This window comes from Elephas maximus, chromosome 1 (genome assembly GCF_024166365.1).
Source record: "Elephas maximus indicus isolate mEleMax1 chromosome 1, mEleMax1 primary haplotype, whole genome shotgun sequence".
Lineage (NCBI taxonomy): Eukaryota > Metazoa > Chordata > Mammalia > Proboscidea > Elephantidae > Elephas > Elephas maximus.
Window position 1 is genome coordinate 186,516,451 of NC_064819.1, and position 20,835 is coordinate 186,537,285.

The following is a 20,835-nucleotide window of genomic DNA, read 5'->3' on the forward strand; positions in this document are numbered from 1 at the left end:
TTAAGAGCTCAGGCTTAGTGGAGGTTTAACAATCAATTAAGGAGTCAAATTCATGTTTAAATTATAAGGCAAATTTCTAGTTAAAGCAAGAAACTTCTAACTTGGGGACTTGTTACATAACAACAGAACACTCTGGAGTGCATTACAGACAACAGATACTCTCTTTTACGGCCATTAATGTGTTCTGTGCCCCTGGGAATAAAGACAAGGTACTCAAGAGTGAAGTATAGGAGCAGTGATCTCACCTGGAGGTGGAGGAAGCACCTTTCCTTCCTGCCAGTTTGGTTTACCACCTTGGAATCAGCTCTTAAAAGTGCTGTCCGCAAAAATCCCCCTGTGTTTTGAAAACACTAGCAATACTATGGTGATGCGTAAGATTTTAAATCAATCTAAAGTATTACTTCTTGAGATAGCTTTTGAGCAATTCTACCGAAAGCCAAAGGCCCACAAATAAGCTAACCAATCAAGGAACTAGACAGCTTTCTCTCTCAGGAATTCTAAAACGTAGCAGCTAGTGCCAGGCAGGTCAGGGGAAAGGTGATCCGTCTGAGCGCCAGAGGTAACGTCTGGAATTCACCTCTCAAGATTCCAGGAACTCAGAGCTGCTCAGTTCCAGCTAACAGCCAGTCAATTCTTGATTACTAAGGTGACGGGTCACCTGACCTGTGTAATATATACAACCCCACTTCTGCTACTCTCCTGCTATCCACCTTTGTGCCATTAGTGCCACCTCTCTCCAAAAGAAAACCCAAAAGGATGGAAGATGATTAACAGCATGAATTAAAAAAAAAAAAGCTAAAAATTAACACCTAATTACCTGTGGAATATCTGATTATAAAATCCTAAAAACCTCTATTTCCACATCAAAGACAAAGTTAGATTCCATATGCAGAGATTTTAGGTATGTATTCTTTACAATGAGGAATCTTTAACTGGTTAACTCAGGCAAATACCTGGCACTACAGTTTATCAAACTTTTTGCCAGCCCCAAAGAAGTCCCTCCTAATGCCTAAATTATAGAAGCAGCCCTGGTGTAGCAGTGGTTATGAAGTGTTTGGCTGCTAACCAAGAGGTAAGGTAAGCAGTTCGAACCCACAAGCCACTCTGAGGAAGAAAGATATGTCAGTCTGGTCTGCTTCCATAAAGATTACAGCCTTGGAAACCCTATACAGTAGTTCTACTCTGTTCTGTAGGGTTGCTATCAGTTGGGATTGACTTGAGGGCAATGCGTTTGGTTTTTCTGGTTTACCTCAGGAAAGCATAGAGTGTAATTCTCCAGATCACAGGTGGGTGGAGAACCATAACCACAGAAACAAATACACTGAATCGCAGCCTCAGAGGCATATTCTGAGGAGACTACATCAAAGAAGCATTGAGAAAGAACAGATGAGAACAGCATCTCCTCTCCTGTTTTTAAACCACAGGTTTGTACTTCTGTATTTCAATTCGTCATATCCAGTACCCAGTGCCATACTATGCTAAAATTCAGAATAGGATTTCTTTTTAAATCTATAAAATTATGAATATTTGTTTTCAATCCATTTTAGAGACCTTTAACATGGTATGGGAAATACAGAGAAATACGCTTTGACTTAACTTTTTGTTTTTTCCTTACCACGAATTGCAAGCAGATTTAAAATTCTAAGATTAAAAAATACAGACTCCAAAACCAAACCAAACTCACTGCCATCAAGTCGATTCCGACCCGTAGCAACCTATAGGACAGAGTACAACTGCCCCACTGGGTTCCCAAGGAGCGCCTGGTAGATTTGAACTGCCAACCTTTTAGTTGACAGCCGAACTCTTAACCACTACTCCACCAGGGTTTCCAAACACAGACTCGGCTAAAAAAAAAAAGGGGGGGGGATAATAAAATATACTTGTGACCAGCAAAGAGGACCTTTACCCTTCTATATTATATGAGCCAGTTTATTAATTCTTACTTTGAAAGTTAACATGAAATAACTTAAAAATAAAAAATTATATCATAGATTAAAAGCTGTTTACATTATATTTTTAGGTATCAACACAGGTTAAGACAACATTTAGCCACAATGTTCTTCACGAAGTCTTTAAGAGTATAATGTTCCAATAAAGGGAAGAAAACTTTTAGAACATTAGCTGATATTCTGCTTCCAAGTCTACTCCTCCAGGCGTAAACTACACAGTTAATAAAGAGCAGATTAAAACCAACCAAGAACAAATTATTAATTCAGTTTTCCGTATCACTCTTCAATTCTTGTTTTAAATGCATTAGGAACCTCTGCTGCCAACGCAGCTAGCGCTGCAGCCGCTCTAATGGTCAACAGATCTATTACACAGAGCGTGGATACATCCCAAATGAACGCACCATGTGCCTAATTATGGAGCTAAATTCATACACGGAGCTATCTCTCAATGAAACATTTTTTGGCTCACAAAGTATTTCTTTCTACGCCCTTAAGGTATTTGTCCAGATTTCATTCTTTTCCCATGCTTTGTTTCCTCTCCCCATATCTGAGAGTTTGTGTGACAGCCGGCCTGTGAGCCAGAGGTAACAGGATACTGATGAATGAGAAACGGCACCATTCAACATCCTCCCTATGGTCTTCCTAAGGTGAGCATCACTTCTGTGGGATAAAAATTGAAACAAAGCAAAAGGATGTTTATTTTCCTGCTGCAGGAAGCATGGATTTTGCCAAAAACAGTTAAGGGAGGCAAACGATAGAAAACACACGCTATCGGTCAATACTGTAATTCTCTAGCCAAAACTTCCTTTTCTTTCCTGGAAATGACTTCTGGATTCCAGTTTACTTGCCAGTCTTTTTCTTGTCACTCCATACAAGCCATACCCATTGCCGTCAAGTCAATTCCAACTCACAGTGACCTTATAGGAAAGAGTAGAACTGCTCCATTGGGTTCCAAGGAGCAGATGGTGGATTCGAACTGCCAACCTTTTTTGTTAGCAGCCAAACGCTTAACCACTGCCCTACTGGGGCTCTGACCAAGCCACAGTTGCTAATAAATATTATTTATTGAATAATGTCATATCAGGAGCCTTGGTGGTACAGTGGTTAAGCGTTTGGCTGAGAACCAAAAGGTCAGCGGTTCGAACCCAGCAGAGGCTCCATGGGGGAAAGATGTGGCTGTCTGCTTCCATAAAGATTACAGCCTTAGAAACCTTATGGAGCAGTTCTGCTCTGTCCTACGGGGTCACTGTGAGTTAGAACTGACCTGATGGCAATGGATTTTTTTTTTAAACATTATGTGCCTGGCATTGTGTTAAGGGCTTCACATACGTTTTCTATTTTAATCCTTACAATGACCCTGCAAAGGAGAATTACTATCCCCATTTCACAGATGTGGAAAGGGGAGGCTCAGAAGGGTGTCTCCTCTGCCATATCACCTCACTGTCTAACTAGGTTGTATTTGGTGATATACTTAAATCGCTTCTCATTTTGGTTATATTTAAGACAAATCACGTTCTACTATCAAATTCTGGGCCGTAAATCTATGGGATAGAAAGACATGTCTTCCCTTTAGGGGTTCTAAAATCTAGCTGAAGACAGCATAAATATATGCCAATGAAATCAGTGACATACAGGTCAATGACAGAAACAAAAAATGACAGACATTCCATTTGAGGGAAATGAAGTAAACAAGGCAAATCCCTAAATTAGGTATACTTTGGAGACAGTAGCTACGCAAGTTTAGCTAAAGCACAGAGTCCTTTAAGTCCAAAGTGAGTAACAGGAGACATGACTCAAAAAACAAACTGAGGGAGGTTTGTACAAGGCTATAAATGCCAGGAGAAGGAGCCTGGGCTTCATTCTAAAGGAGAGGTTTTCAAGCCAGTTGTCCTGACCAGGCACATCAGTGTCACCTAGGAACACATTCAAAGCACAAATCTTGAGTCCCACCCAGACCTACTGAATCAGAAACTCTCCATCAAGGTCCTTTGTCTTTCTCAAAAGTTCACACCTTCTTACAGAGGAAATTTTTATTCTACCTTTGATTTCTTTAGTAGAAAATAACACCTAACCTATGACTTTTCATCTCAGTATAGTACTGTAAGCATTACTAATAAAAACATTTTTGTCTCTGAAAAAAAAATTGCTGGGATGGTAAAAAGTAAAAAACTAAACAAAACCAAATTTAATTAGCTACATCATATATAAAATGGAATTATAAAAGTCAGTTGTTATTAAATGTATTCCACAACTTTAGATAATAATGAACAGACATGAAAGAGGATTCTGACTAATTTTAAAGTCACATACCTTAGAAAACAAAATGCTGGGTGTAAGTACAAAACCAACTGTTTTGTAAATGAAACAACAGAACTTAATAAAGTATTGACCTTTAAAGGAATTTCACAAGCATCTACATTTATTTCACCCATGCTACATTCACATTCATTTTTTAACCACCTTCACAGCCAATTTACAAGTCATATAAGAAAAAAAGTTCTGCATGTTATAATTCATTCTGAAAAACCATCTTAAATCTCAAAAAAGGTATTTCCTACATTTCATTACTCTCTTTATTTACTAGATTTGGTTCTGAATGACTTTTGACTGTTGTAAAAAAAAAAAAAAAAAACTGTCCCCTCAAAGGACAGTGGCTTACAGCCCACGAGGACATTTAAGAGAAGGAACTCCAAAGATGGGCAGACACCACTTCTGGAGTATGTGATTGCTTAAAACGGGAGTTACACTTAACCTGATTAACTCCTTCAGCTATGTTTGTTTAAAAAAGTATGTTCATTCTTCATTCAACAGATCTTTAAGGGACCCTGGTTATGGTCAAGGCCCACAGCATAGAAGAGGTCCATGACTCCAAAGGCCAACGTCACAGAAATTCTGCACTCTTGGAGCCCGAGCAAACAGAAGTACTTCTACACTACTGCTTTATCTTATTACTGACAGAACACTTAATAAATCATAATTTATATCCAACCTAACTTCTAAAGTTGCTTTCAACAGTAGTTAATAAACCGTCATTTCTTCTTGCTCCTCAAATTCCCTTTTCTTTTTTAAAGCTACTGAATTTTTCATTACGGATTCTAAATTAAGTAACCCCAGGGATATTAAATAATGAAGACTAACCAAACTGCCTGATACCAATGAATGTATACAATGTATTAAATACATACCAATTATAAAGTCCCCTTTTTACTACATAAAGTTTCCTTTTACACTTCTTAATAATATAATATTGCTGACTCGAGCTAATAACTCCTTAAATCACAAAACAGACTGCAAAAGCATTTCTAAGGATGAGATGAAACCTGCAGCTGACTAGATACACTGTAACATTCAACACTGCTACTTGACTACGAAAATAACATGTCTGGGAACAGCATTCCAAATATTCTAAAATTACTATCATCTCAAACCACAATTTATAAAAATAATACAGTACATTTATGTCAATCGTTATTCATCATGTTAACACAGTCTCAAAGCCAAATTTAAACAGTTCTGGCGCTGGCACACTTTTATGAACTAACCAAGGTCATAACATAAATGTATTTTAAAATGTGCGCTTCTTCACTACCTTAAAAAGTATAACTAAAAACTGTTTATTTGAAGGAGTTTGCCAGAAAAACAGCCCAAATGTCATAAACAAATCATGCTTTTCTTTTAAAATAAAATGAAATGCCTTCACTAAACAATAATGCATAGTTAGCCTACTGAAAACACTAAAGGCCTCTAATACACAAATGATCAGTCTTCCCCTCCACACATAAGAATGTATGCTGTTATGAAATCTTATGAACAGTTTTCTTTGGATACTTCTTTACAGAGAATTCAGCTTTATAAGATTTGCTATTTTCTAGCATCATTAAATCACTTCTGAAAATTCTATTAGGACTATTTTTGATCCTCAACTTTAAAATGGTAGGAAGCCATCTTGATGAATTCAAAAAAGAAAAACATCCCTCTCTATTTCCTCAGCTATCCGGAGAGGCCAATACCTTCCTCAAACATCTAATGCAAAAACTCAATTACAATCTAACGATGTGTTCGGAAAAGAAAGCCAGCTCTCCCAAAGAACTTCCCAATCCAAATAAGGGCTCCCATCAGTAACAAATACTGTTTATCCTAGGTGTCCGACCCAGGGAGGAAGCAAATTTCCTTGTCACTAGCTTTTTTTTTTTTTTTTAGCTTATCCTAACATCATCTTTCAGGACTTTGCCTCCCCCAGGAACGCCAGTCTCTTTAGACAGCTTGCTAGATCCACCTCCTCTGCCGCCCCGCTCTTTGGTCCTCCAAATTTTTGCCTTCTTCCTAATCCCACTCCTTTAAAAACTTCCTTCTTCTACACGATTTACAATGATGAAATGGAAGCAGTCAACCAACAAAAGATAAAATGTTGATCAAAGAGAGACAAATTAAAAATACAAAATACCATTCCATCACCTCTGAAATTTATAAAGATTCAATCCATAGGCCACATTCATTATATTACATGTGAGAGTATAAATCATTTTTGCAAAATAATCCCTTAAAATGTACTACGATCCTTTGACCCAATTTATTCCCCTTTCAGGAATTTAAGGGGAAAATTTTATTTATAGAGGTGGAGGCAGTGAAAAGTGGGCTGGAGACTTAGTGGACAAAGGTGTTTATCTCAGTATTGTAATAAAGACAAAAAATTGGAAATATCTAAATGTCCAGGTCCAAGAGAATGGTTAAATAAACTATGGTGCTTTATTTGACATGCTGTACTGTCATAAAATGACATTTGAAAATAAAGAAAAAATGTATATACAGTGTGGTTGGTTTTAACTAGAAAAAACAAACCTATATGTCGTTTTTGTGACTAAGCAATAAAATTTCGGAGGATTTTTTTCCTTCTCTTTTCAACTTCTGTGTACTTTCCATTTTTTCCTAAGCAGACACTAGTTTATAATGAAATAACACAATGAAAGAGACTTGCTGCTTCTACAAACCCATTCTTTCCCTTGCTAAGGCAAATCTCAAAGCAGACTAATTTCTGCTGAGTAACTTCAGTGATACATCACTAACAGCAGCCTCTAGGAAGCAATCAGTACCTCAATCAGAGAGAAAATTTCAGGCAGATAGGAATGAAATTTTGATGCTGAGTACACACCCCAGTGCTGCCCTAATTATTCCACAGGTCAGTGGAGGTTTGCATATTGCTGTGGTGTTGAACAGCTTTCAGTGGAGCTTCCAGGCTAAGGTGAACTAGAAAGAAAGGCCTGGCAATCTACTTTCAAATATTAACCAATGAAAACCCTATGGATCACAACTGTACATTCTGCAACTGATCACAGGACCTGGGAGCATTTCATTCCACTGTGCATAGGGTCGCGATGAGTCAGGGCCAATTTGGCGGCAGCTAACAATGACAACCTCTTTCTGTGTTATACCTGGACAGACATACAGAGAGGAAGCACATCCTTTTAGTAGCTCCAGCACAAATTCCTGTGAAAGAGGAACTGGGGTCAGACAAACATGCCCCAAACATCAGCTCCAGGAGGCTGGACATGGCCATCCCTAGCCTGACCTGGAACCCTTGGCCTCCTGTCTCTAAGACCCTTCTGTCCTGAAAAAGAATCTCTCTCTCCTCATGGCACCTTGAAAAAAACATACAATGAAGCATCTGGCAAAAATGGAGACAACAGCTCGTGGTCTTTTGATGGCCTGTGTTCATGTCTCAACCACTAGTCGTTCAAAAAAAAAGATGTATATAATTACTGCCACATCCTTTCCTACAAACTCCTAGTAAAAACTCATCCTAGACAAACAGGCTTCCTTCCCCAACAGCGTTGCAATAAAGATTGTTTTAGTGTGTGGCGTGCTGTGGTATTAAACCACCACTGCAGACTTAGCTTCCTTCATCAGGCTTTCATCCCCTCATTTCCAGGCCTTCTCTCATACTAATTGGAGACCCACATATAAATACATGTAAAAATATAAATGCAGTCAACATAACATGGTCTGAGTGTCTACATACGAAAGGCTGTACAGCAAGAGTGATCAGAAAGGAGCGGAGCAAATCAAGGACCTGGCCTTTAATAAGCTTAAGAGCCAGGGAGAAAACGGACTGACAGAAAAACAAAAGTGAGGTAGGCATTCTAGTTACAAGGCTAAATATATGCACTCTTTAATTTTATTATCTCTGTCCTGGATTATCTGTAGGACTGCTGGGCTATAATGTACCTAAAGCAACGGCCAGGCTATTCGTGACAGATATAAGGGCTGTGACTTTTAATTGCTCTTAAGCCTTAATCTCATTTGGTTTTCTTTCAAGTACCTTAATGATCACAGAAGTCTTTATCAGGACTCAGTGGAGGTGGGGCAGCAGAGGAATTAGCCAAAAAGGCTTCCTCATGCAATACCTTACCAAGCAAAGAAGTCCTGTTTTCCTCCAAGGTGGCCTCAGTGGAGCATCTTGCTGCTGGCCAGCCATTCAGGTCTGAGGAGGGGAGCAGGGTCAGTCCAGCCAGTCTCTAAAGCGTTTGTGTTCTCATCACAGTTAAGATAGCACAGAGGAAGTGGGTCTGGGTGCTAAAAGGCAGTTCCCAGCTCACACTCTAATGCAATCTTAGGAAGTCACAGCTCACTGGTCCTTGTATCTCACAGGTAAAACGATTACTAGAGTCCTTGGATGGTGCAAAAGGCTAACACACTGGGTTACGGAAAGGTTGGTGTCTACCCGGAGGTGCCTCAGAAGAAAGGACTGGCTACTTCTGAGTAATCACGTAATGAATCTACTGAAAAATCTGCCATGGAAAACCCTGTGGAGCACAGTTTTACTCTCGCATACATAGGGTCACCATGAGTTGGAACTGACTTGACAGCAACTGGTTAAATTAGTTTAAAAAAAAAAAAAAAACCCATTGCTATTGAGTCAATTCCGACTCATAGTGACCCTATTATGTACAATAGAATGGAATATTGCCTGGTTCTGCACCATCCTCATAATCCTTGCTATGTTTGAGCCCATCGTTGCAGCCACTGTGTCAATCCATCTCATTGATGGTCTTTTTCAATGACCTACTTTACCAAGTATGATGTCCTTCTCCAGGGGCTGGTTCCTCCTGATAACATGTCACACAATCATAGCTATTTGGAAAGATCATTTTGATAAACTGAAAATGTATGCCTTTAAGCATCAAAACTTCATTTTAACTATTTTGATAACCTTTTGAAACTTCATTACCCACTTCCCTAATTTATTAAGCAGTATATTAAACAATGTAATCTTGGCTCAACAGCTTTAGGTAGTGATTAATTATTATCAAGCAATGGTTTGATAATAGCAAATAGCATTTATTTTCCCTCAGTGCATGCCAGACACTGTTCTAAGTACTTTCTGTGGATTATCTCATTTAAGCCTCATGATCCAACAAAGTGGATACTATGATTATCCCCATTTAACAAATGAAGAAACTGAAACTCTCTTGGAGAGATTAAGTAGTTTACTGAAGGTCACAAAGCTATTAAGTGGTAGAAACCAGATCCCCACGCGGGTAATCTGACTCCAGAACCTCCCCTTCTAATCACCACACTACTGCAAAATGGGTGGAGTGAGGACAGCCACCCAAACAGAGCTGTGTGTTCCTACAGGCAATGGCCCACAGACTTGTGTGCATTTTTAATGTATGTCTACTTTTTTAAAAAAATTGAGCGCTTCATTTGGCTGGTAATTCTTTTGCTGTCATCAGTGTCATGTCATGGAGTCTGGCGATGCAATGGTTAAGCACTCGGCTGCTTACTGAAAGGTCAGTGGTTTGAATCCACCGGAGGCTGTGCGGGAGAAAAGACCAGGCGATCTGATCTCCTAAAGATTACAGACTAGGAAACCCTACAGGGCAGTTCTCCTCTGTCATACTGGGTCACTATGAGTCGGAATCAACTTGATGGCACACAATGACAGCTGTGTCATGTCAGAAAAGCATGTATGTTTACAGTTTGAAAGACCTCCCTCAGGTTGTCACATTCCTCTTCTCTGTGTGTCCCCTATTCTTTGTATAGATGGCACTCTTTCTCCCTTCCTTTCTTCCTCTTCTCCCACATCTTTTTATAAAGAACATTCAACTGAATGATTACACATGCGTTTGCTTCCTGCAGAGATATTTATAAAAAGATATTCCAAACTTTCAATAGGTGACTTTAAAAAGAGATCTTCTAAACCATGCCACTACTACGACTAAAAAAAAAAAAATTAGTTAATCTATAACTTAATATGAGGTCAAATTTACCATACTAAAGAATTGACTATCAGGTGACAGGCTGAGCTCTTAGTATAGAATTTACATTACGATCTTTAAAGAATGAATATAGACAATGGATTTATATACTTCTTTGGAGTTTTACTGGGGAGGCAAGCAGGGTGAGACACAGTGAGCAACACCCACTGAGGACTGGGACTGCCATTCTCAACCCAACTCTGCCACCGATTTGTGATGTGATTTCTACTACAATCTGGGTGTCTTGGTTGCCTCAGTTCTAAAATACAAGAACTGAGCTATCTCTAAGGTCCTGTACAGCTATAATACTTGATGACACAGAGAGCTACAATACTTTACAATAGAGCATATGCTTATTTTTAAAAATCAAAGATTAAAGTCATAATTTTTGTGGCACATTGTTGGTATCAAAAAAACAAAAACTGTAGTTTATGGAAACAGCCTTTTAACAGATTAATTGGGGGAATTAAAGGTAGTTCAGTCACTGAACACCAACAAAGGGTAGGTACACTGAGGGCAAAATTAAGGATTAGTTTCCTCACAGAAGGAATCTCTTCCCTAAAATACCAGACATAAGTTTCTCCTTTACCATTTCATCTACTTAGGGAACAGGTTGCTTTGCCAATCATTTCATGGTATTTTTGGACTCCACAGGGTGGCTGTCCCTATTTTGACCAATTAAAATTCATCTCTGAATAGCATCTGGAGTCTTAAAAGTTTGCGAGTGGCCATCTAAAATACATCTACTGGTCCCATCCCGTTCAAAGCAAAGGAGAATGAAGAAAACCAAAGACACAAGGGAAATACTAGTCCAAAGGACTAATGGACCACAAGTACCACAGCCTCCACCAGCCTGGGCCCAGAAGACCTAGATAGTGCCCAGCTACTACCACCAACCACTCTGATGTGAATAAAAATAGAGGGTCCCAGGCAGAGTAGGAGAAAAATGTAGAACAAAATTAAAATTCACACACACACAAAAAAGACCAGACTTATGGTCTGGCAGAGACTAGAATTCCAGAGACTATGGCCCCCGGACTTCCTTTTTACGCAAAATTGAAGCTACTCCTGAAGGTCACCCTTGAGCCAAAGATTAGACAGGTCTATAAAACAAATGATAAAAGCACACGAGGAATGTGCTTCTTAGTTCAATCACGTATATGAGACCAAAAGGGCAACACCTGCCCAAAAGCAATGATGAGAAAGCAGGAAGGGACAGGAAAAACAGATGGATAGAAATGGGGAACTGGGATGTGGGAAAGTGTTGACACATCATGGGGACTGCAACCAATGGCACAAAACGATTTGCAAATAAATTGAATGAGAAACTAATTTGCTCTGTAAAATTTCACCTAAAGCACAATTAAAAAAAAAATTCATGTTCAACAAACACATTTTTATGAGTTTATAGATTACAAAGGAGCCCTGGTGTCACAGTGGTTAAGTGCTCTGCGCTAACCAAAAGGTTGGCGGTTCAAATCCAGTTAACTGCTTGGCAGGAGAGAATTGTGGTAGTCTGCTTCTGTAATGATTATAGCCTTGGAGACCCTATGGGGCAGTTCTGCTCTGTCCTACAGGGTCGGTAACAGTCAGAATTGATGTGAGGGCAGCAGCTTTGGTTTAAAGAAGTTAAAAGGCTACAGCTACTCTACTAGACTATGAGCTGTGGGTTCCAGGGTAATTCAGATCTGTTTATATTTGGAATCCTGGTGGCAAAAATGGTTGGTTAATGTGCTCGGCTGCTCAACTAAAGGTTGGAGGTTCTAGTTCACCCACAGGGGCCCTGGAAGAAAGGCCTGATAATCTATTTCTGAAAAATCAGCCACTGAAAACCCTATGGAGCAGTGTTACTATGATACATACAGGGTTTCCACGAGTCAAACTCAATGGCAACTGTTTTCTGTGTCTATTTAGCCCTCTTCACTCACTCATACAGATTGCAGGCATTCTTCTCTGATCTGGAGATGCATACTTAGTACTATCTTTAATGAAAAATGTATACTACCATAGTTCATGAAATAATTTAACTCAAATATCTGAATTGTCTGGTGAATTCCAACAACTTCAGATCTCACACAAATGCATTTTTTACACATGTGAAATCTCTAGGATAAATTTCTCAAGATGATTTAGCTTATTAGCTTCCTAAGAAATACAGATGCATTATCATTTGAAAATGTACTTCTCTAATCCTTTTCATACTCTTTACTGGCTTTTAAGGTTATATACAGCTCAGAATTTTAGTCACCTGGTAAGGGAAAGACAGAATACTCACATTTATCACTAGCTTACAGAAAATTCCATTGAACATAATCAACTATCGTTTTCTTGCTTTTCTATATTAACTTTTAATGGTCAGCATCTAGACCAGTACTTAACTGTTGATGTCTTAATTGATTCATCTACTTGTTAAAGAGAAAAACCTTTATCAACACTCCGTGTTCTCCCTGTTCTGGGGAGGGTCTTAGGACCAGGAAATCTCACATATACCTGTGTTTAGTATGCAGTGTGTTACAAAGCAAGATGAACAGTATAACAGGCAGACAACCCAAGGGTATCTAAGCTCCTTTTGAGTCATGTCTTCAAATTGTGGCTTTTATTATTTTTTTCAATATTATTTTCCACACCAGAACTACCTATACAAATAAATGGAAAGTTAAATTTCAAAATAAACTGTTTTGTTTTAATCTGTCAAGGTAGATTACTGTCACATCTGCTTTTTTCCAAAGGCGTTAACAGTCAATAAACCAAAAAAAAACCCAAACCTACTGCCGTCGAATTGATTCCAACTCACTGAGATCCTGTAGGACAGAGTAAAACTGCACCATAGAGTTTCCAAGGCTTCTTGACAGAAGCTGACTGCCAAATCTTTCTCCCGAGGAGCAGCTGGTGGTTTTGAACTGCCAACCTTTCAGTTAGCAGCCAAGCGGTGAACCAGTGCACCACCAGGGCTCCTTAATAGTCAACAGTTATCATAAATCATAAACTATAGACTTTAGAATAACCTAGGGCTAGAGTAAACCATAAAAATATATTTTAAACATTACTCACCAATATAAAAATTTTTGAAACATATGGCTATATAAATAGGTCTGAAATATAAATATAAAACCTTGTTTGAGGAACCAAGTGAAGACGACTTTGACCCCACGGCTGACTAGAGATTGACTGTTTACCTGAGAAACTCCAGGCTGGCTGCCAGCCTACACCCTCCCTACTTAAGCTGGTGGAGATTCCAGTCTCAGAAGGAAGAATCCCTCTGATGACTGTCTCCAGTCCCTAGAGTACTCAGGGACTCTACATAATTCTAGGAAAAGAAAAAAACAAAAAACAAATTCTTCCTCCTCCCAAAACAGTTAGGGCCCTAATCCTAAACGATAGTGCAGGCTCATCATGAAGACTTAAAGAAAAAAAAAACTATTTTTTAAAAAAAGGGTGGGTGAGGAGGGGGGAAATGAAATATTTTTCTGAGAATTCCATGGTACTGTTTTAACTTCTGTGCTTCGTTATTCTTACACTGTTTTTTACAACTAAGGACAACTTGAGTACAATTTTTAAAAGGTCCAACTCATTAAAATAAATATGCACTATGCATTATAAAATTTACGGAAAATTCCAAAGTCAATGGATTTATTTACAAACTTCCCTTTTTGTGGGGAGAGATTTTAATTTCAATTTGATGTTTTACATCGAACATTTACCATTCACCAAATTAGTACTGCAAAGCACTACAGTAACACCGTTTTGTGAAGAGTACTACGCAATGACCTACGTGAAATTATTAGACTATGACCCCAAGGGACAAACCTGTTTAAAATTTACCACAGTACCAATTACCTGTGTTGCAATAAAAAATTTGTACTGGCTTTTTTTAAACTAAATTTACAAAATAAGAGTTTGATTCGGAAATTACAGTCCAAGCTTCCAACATGTTAGACTTGGCTGCACCTTCTAAATTTTGACTATAAAATTGCACGAGCACTCTGGTATAGTAAGAAAAAAAAACAAAACAAAACAAAAACCCTGTTGCCATCGAGATGATTCTGACTCATAGTGACACTGTAGGAGACAGCAGAACTGCCCCATAAGGTTTCTAAGGAGTGCCTGGTGGATTAGAACTGCCCACCTTTTGGTTAGGTTAGCAGCCAAACTCTTAACCACAATGCTATCAGGGTTTTCCAAGTACCAGAGAACCTGAACATATAATGAGAACTGGAAAATACAGTGCCAATATAGAATAAACCTAAGGCAAAGAAATATCTATTAGTCCATGCCAAGGAGTCCACAGTGGTGCCTGAAACAGAATCTAAATATGGAAAGTCAAAGGCCAGTGTCCTATTCACAAAAGACAACAACTCTTTTGCCTCTAAAACTGAACATTTACAGTTTGGCTTTAGAAGAGCATGAGTGACTTTTTGGGGGGGTTTACAAAGGAACACATTTCCCTGAACTAATCTAATGGAAAACCAAAATCCATTTCTTCCCGTTAGCCTTTGGCTAAATACTGAAGCTAATTAGACTGGCTCTTTTGGGTTCTCAAAGTAACATGAATTTTAAAGAAGACATTTAGTTCCACCACTTTTTGCAAGACTGAGCAGTTTCAAAGCATCTGGGTGGTGAGATGTTAGCACCACACTGACACAGAAGTCTACATAAATTTCCTTTACATGGGTAATTAAGACCTTTTGATTAGAGACATGGATGGCTCTGATAGGGATGAATGTGCATCCTGTTAGTGTGTCATCCTGAGGTGACTGCTACTGTCCCACTGCTTCTGCTCTACCTGCACTTTTAATCAGTACTGATCAATACCAGACTTTTTAACATCTGTGCATCTTAAGTATTTAAAAGTGTCCTCAGACACCACAACTGTAATCTGCATTGGCAACTCATATAAATCCAAAGGCATGAAACGTGTGAATTACACTGATTCAAACTAAACGGAAGCACAAGCAGGTAGAGATCAGTTGGGTTAACTGACCTCCGCATTTTGGCTGGATATTTTTAAGAGGGTTGGAGATGTAGATGAGAGGGAGATGTCTGATGAGAGGTAAGAGTCCCTCTGTCCCTTCTGGTTTCCTAGCCCTGACAGGATTTCATGGAAAAGGGAAACTGCTAGATAGGCATTGATAGGGAGAGCTGAATCCACTTCCCCAAGTCTGGATGGGTTCTATGCCTAAGGAGAGGTCTCAAAGCAGCAGAAAGACTGACGGACTGTGGAAGAAAGCTATGTGCACGAGAGGCATGAAGGCATCCTGAGGAAAGTAACCTGAAAGGGGTCCAAATCCATTTTAACTTGCTCAATTTCAGCTTAACCAAATTCATCTGGTCTTAAAGCCACAAATCCTATGACAACTGAGCCACCTCCATTCTGCAGCAACACCTCTCCACCACTTCAAAATCCTGTTTATGCGCTGAAAACCAGGGGTCAAGAATCTTCCTTTCCCGATTACTTACCCAATGTCAAAACTCAAAATTCATTTTTCCAAAGTCTCGGTGTGTTTAAAAAGTACCAGAAGTACTACTTCCATTCATGAAGTAGTCGAGAAAACTGAATGAAGATTTGGAATGAAATGCTTTTAATATGATTCCTACAGCTCTTGGATCCAGGCAGGCACAGTTTCACAGAGAGTAGCTGTGAAAGGAGGCATGCCCACAGAGAGCCTGGTGACAGGTGACCAGGAGGAAGTATGGGCTTCAAGTCCTGACTCTGTCACTAAATGGCTCTGAGGCCCTACACAAATCCGAATTTCATCTTTAAATGAACAGCCTGAAATGATTTTTTTAGGTCCCCATCAGCTTTAAGCTGCTTATAAACTAATCTCATGTTACAAGTTCTAGGTGAGAATTACCTGAAAGAAATTATAGAAGACTTATCAAAGTCCATGTTTGTACTAGATTGTTTATTATCATCACTGTGCTACCATGAAGGCAAACCTGTTGCATCACGAGAAATATGGTATTTCTGATCGTACAAAAGTCTTTTTTTTTTTAAGTAAAAAACTATATATCTCCTATGAGCCAAAGTTTCTCCAGTTTTATCTTTACACACATGATGCCACCTGGCAGAATGGGGCCATATAACTGAACGCTGAGGTGTGCTGCCTTGCTGTTACGATCTTTCCATCAAGCAGGATTGATGCTTTGCGTTTATATCCAAGCTGCATTTCAAAACCAAGTCCAAGCCACTTTAGGGAGCTGTTTAGTACCTTCACTGTTTGTTACTGTTTTCCGGGCCGATTAACCCTGCAGCAGCCAGGGAAGGAGGAGGTTTGTAGACCATATGCCCCTGTATTTAAACCTCCATCATACGACTTACACTCCGGAAGAGTTAAAAAGCAACAGATTTAACCTCAGATCTTAATTGGCCACGTCTACTATTGAAAATGGAAAACGAAAGAACCTTTAACGCTGCACCTGGTGGAAACGGAAAAGCTCCATCTCCCCTACAGCGTAATATTGCAGTCTTAAGCGTTTCAATGGTTTGCTATTTCCCCCAGGGAAAAATGCGAACTACCAGGAGGGATTTCTGGTACGGTGCACTCACCTCTTTGATCTTTGCCCTCTTGTCGCGGATGGTGGGGTCTGAGGGCTCCCGGCCCTGCACCCCGATGGGGGGCACGAAGTTCACCTGGGGCAGTCCCCTGGGCGCTGCCTTGTCACGCAGCTGGTCCTGGGCCACCCTCTCTTTTTCCAGCAGGATGTCTCTTTGGATCTCCTCGGGCAGCTTCTGCAGGGTTTCCTTGGCTTCCCTGAGAGCCCGCTCGTGGTTTTCGCGGATCCTGGCCAAGTTGTCCTCCAGGGCGGCCGCCGGGTCTCCGGGCGCGCCCTCCTCGCGGCGCCGGGCTCGCCCGTCGGCCGCGTCCTCAGCGCGCGCCCCGGCCCCAGGCTTGTGGTCGGCGGCCGGCTGCAGGGCGGGGCTGGAGTGGAACAGGACCCCGCTGAGCAGCTTGGAGGAGTCGGGCAGGAAGAAGATCGCCCCGAAGCAGAGCGTGATGAAGGCGCTGAACACCAGCAGCAGCACGAACTTCTCCGTTAGGCGGAAGGCAGCGGGGCCCGACCCCTTCCTGCCGCCGCCGCCGAGACCCCCGCCCAGGCCGCCGCCCCCTGGGCTACTGAAGAGCGGCAACAGGCCCCCCACGGGCATTGCTCCCTCCGCAGCCGCCGCCGCCGCCGCCGCGGGGCAGCCCGCTGTCCAGTGGCCCCACGCCGCGCCGCTCGGCAGCCAAACTTCGCCGCCGCCGGGCGTCAGCGGCTGCGGGTCTGGGTCCTGCACATCCAAGCCGTCCAGACCCCGCGGCTGGGCTGCAGGTCTCGCCTGGGGCAACAACTCCCCTCCGTATCTCCTCTCCCGGGCGGCTCCGTTGGCAAGCAGGCACGCGCGACAGACCACTGGCTGCAGCCCCTGCGGAAAGAGAAAACAGTAACGTGGTAATTACGATGCTGATGATAAAGTTTCCAGCTGGTTTCCGCCCTCCGACAGCCGCAGGAACCGCCAGAACAGCTCCCCCACTCAAAGCCCTAAGTCCAGCCCCGGGCACCGCCCTCGGAGCCCACTCAGGACTTGGGTGAAGTTTTCGGATCCCCAGGGGACGGGTTGTCCGGCTCACACCTGGGGCAGGGCCGGGGGCGGACACCTACTGGAGCCGGCAGCGCACTTCTGGGCGAGAGGGGTGCAGCGTGGGTTGGGGGCTCGTCAATTTCGCTTGCTCCCCATGCCGGAGCTGGTACTAGCTGCCTCTCCTTCCCCCGCGGCGGCGGCGGAGCGTGCAGCTCGGTTACTTCGCAGCCCCGGTCCCAGCTCAGGTGGGCGGTGCGCCGGCCCACCAGCGGGTACGGGCGAGCAGGCAGCACGAAGCCCTCCACCGCGGCCCCGCGAGCACTACTGCAACCGCCGGTCTCCGGGCGGTCGGAAACGAGGGCGGTGACGCGGCCGCAGAGTGACGGCGCGGCCGGGCCAATCACACACCGCCCAGGGGCTTGCGGAGGCGGTGCCGATGCGGGGAGGGGGCGGCTCGGGGCGGGGAGCTTACGGGAAGCGCAGTCCGGCGGGGGCCGGGCCTGGGGCGGAGAGTCCGTGCGCCGCGGAGGCGCGAGGCGGCCGGGAGCGGCGCCGGGGAGGGCGGTCAGACCTACGGCGGAGGCTCGGGCAGGGCGCGGCGGGCGGAGGTCAAGGAGGTTATCCCGCCCTGGCCCCAGGCCCGGGTTTTAGAGGGTGGCTGGTTCTTCGGTGCCCCGGAGGCGCCTGGCTGATGCGGGACCTCTCTGCCTCCAGCTTGGACCTGCGCCTGGCTCGGAGCCACCCCAAGGGGGTCCCAGGAAGGGCTGGGTTTAGCAGGGGATCCCTGGGCGCAGCAGGGGATCCCTGGGCACTGAGTCGATCTGAAGTGCGTCTTTTCTCCAATCACTTTTTTACCCAAAGCAGGGATTCCCGTGGTGCCCAAAGCAGGTAAACCGAAAGTCCTTCCTTTGGAAGAGCCGTGATCGTGAAAGCTTTTCAGCTGTCGGGTCTGGCTAACATCTTTTTATTAGAGCTTTTCGTATCCGCCCCTCTCCCTCTTAAAAAAAAAAAAAAGTGCAGTGTACTTCCCCGGGACACACGCGCGCGCGCGCGCACACACACACACACACACACACACACACACTCCCAAAATTCAGTTACCTCACAGAAGTTAGTCAAATTTTCCATTCAAAAGAGTTTTATGCTGCCGTAGCTTCAAGCAATAAATCGAACGCTGTTGAAATTAAGCCTTGGGTTTGACTACTCCCCGCTAATAAAACTTGGTCCAATAGAGACTTTTCAAGACAGCATTATTTTTCAAAATGTGTTCTTAGTTCCCCTCTTGCTGCGCAAATAAAGGGTTATCAGGAAAATGTTGACTAACTTCCCATTTCTGACAGCTGGTTTCTAGCAATCTTACCCTACCCTCTCCTTTCTCTGGAAACGTGACTTTTAGTCTTTCTCCTTCTGCTTGTCTTAAAACATAGGAAACAGCTGGCACCTTTCAGGAGGGTGTTCACAATACAGTTGCTTATAGGTGTTAGACTGTATGAGAAAATATAAAACTAATTTAGAAACTCTTGTTACAGTTTTCATTTGAGTTATTCATTTTTAACCATCGTTACTGTATATGAGTCGGAATCGACTCGACGGCACTGGGTTTGGTTTTATTTACTGTATGCTGGTTTTGTGTAAGCTGAGTCATACATTCAAGGTTCCCGTTAATAGGAAATTATTGTTTGACAAAGTTGACTTTATGGCTTGGTTATTTTGATACCTGCTATGAAATTCTATGCCCAGAAGAGTGCAGTATATCCAAGCAGGGTAGTAAAGTTTAGAAGGACTGGAAAAGAAAACAAAAACAAAATATATGTATATGTATACCTATATTTTAATGGTGGAAATGTACGTCTTTCATACTATTTAATACTATATGTGTACTAACTTCTAGGGTGTAAATGGGTTGAAAAATTTAAAGCTCTGAAAAATAATGTTTGTTTTCAGCAACTTTTTAAAAATTGAGTTGTCTCATGAACATCTGTATATCTATTATCTATCTATCTGGTAATTGGCATTAATTACTCTAAAAGCCAATCTGTTTAGGATCATCTTTTGGGGACTGATATTATCTTAACAACTGTGGTTTTTAAATGATATTATTTCCTGTAGTCACAGGAGTATTAAGAAACTTTAAATTAATATTATTAAATATTCTGGGAAATTAATGAAATCCACTGTAAAGTGAAGGTTAAAATGGTGATGAAGGGAAGATGCAAAGTTATAAACCCAATTCTATTTCTGGAACTCTTTAGTTTTGATACTTAAGCCAGTTTGGGCATTTAATATCATCACCTGTAGTGGCAACATTCAAAATTTAGCATATGGATTTAAGGATGGTTTTTTGTTTTTCTAGAGATTTTAAGTTTGATTATCTATAATTGTGTTTAAATCTTTTAAAGTGAGTGCTCTGTTTATTTTAGTTCACCCTTATGCAGCTTTTTTTTAAATCAGTATTTCCTATAACACAGAGGGTTATTATGGTTGAAGCCTGGCTTTAATAATCTGTAAAGTGATAAATTTGCATGGATGGTTAATTATGAGGTGCCTATACACATTCTGGGGCCCCCATGAGTCAGAATTGACTCAAAAAGGTAAAAATTAAGAGGTACCAGTCTATGTTAGATGGAATGAGAAAAATACGAGAATGTTCATATTTTGGCTAAATTAAAAAAAAAAAAAAAGATCAGAGATGCTTGAAGAAGCGTACCAAACAAATTAACCACACAAAACCCTTTATATTAGCCATGCAAAACCTTATGTATACAGGGCAAAGGAGGAGTATGAATGATCAACAAGTAGAATTGTACATTTTGTGGAAGCATAAACACTTTGTCCTTATTCCAGTATCACAAAGTGCTTCACATTCCACAATTAAAAAAAAAAAAATGCCTTGCCTCCTGAGGTAAACCAAAAAATAAAGGTCAACCTGCTTGGTTTTGTTTCCCCCCAAAATAAAAACTTGGCTATCTCCCATAAAACTGGACTCCCCAACCCTCTCTACTTGAAGACATATCATCTTTGTGAATACAATAATTGTGATAAACTTGCTGTTTTCCCATTATGAATAGTC

General features: G+C 41.6%; 1 protein-coding gene across 3 annotated transcripts in view; it reads right to left on the bottom strand.

The window, feature by feature from the left end:
* Positions 1 to 18,677, bottom strand: part of MAN1A1 (mannosidase alpha class 1A member 1) — a 188,156-nt gene extending 169,479 nt beyond the window's left edge. The window contains exons 1-2 of one of the 3 annotated variants that reach the window (XM_049899988.1): positions 18,238 to 18,677; positions 16,752 to 17,609 (exon numbers count right to left, since the gene is read on the bottom strand). In XM_049899988.1, the coding sequence (XP_049755945.1) occupies positions 16,752 to 17,351 (600 nt within the window). In that variant the 5' untranslated portion in view covers positions 17,352 to 17,609; positions 18,238 to 18,677. Of the gene's footprint in view, positions 1 to 16,751; positions 17,610 to 17,816; positions 18,134 to 18,237 lie in introns of those variants that run through there. The other 2 variants (XM_049899971.1, XM_049899979.1) reach the window with 2 other exon arrangements.
* Between the last annotated feature and the right edge of the window lie 2,158 nt (positions 18,678 to 20,835).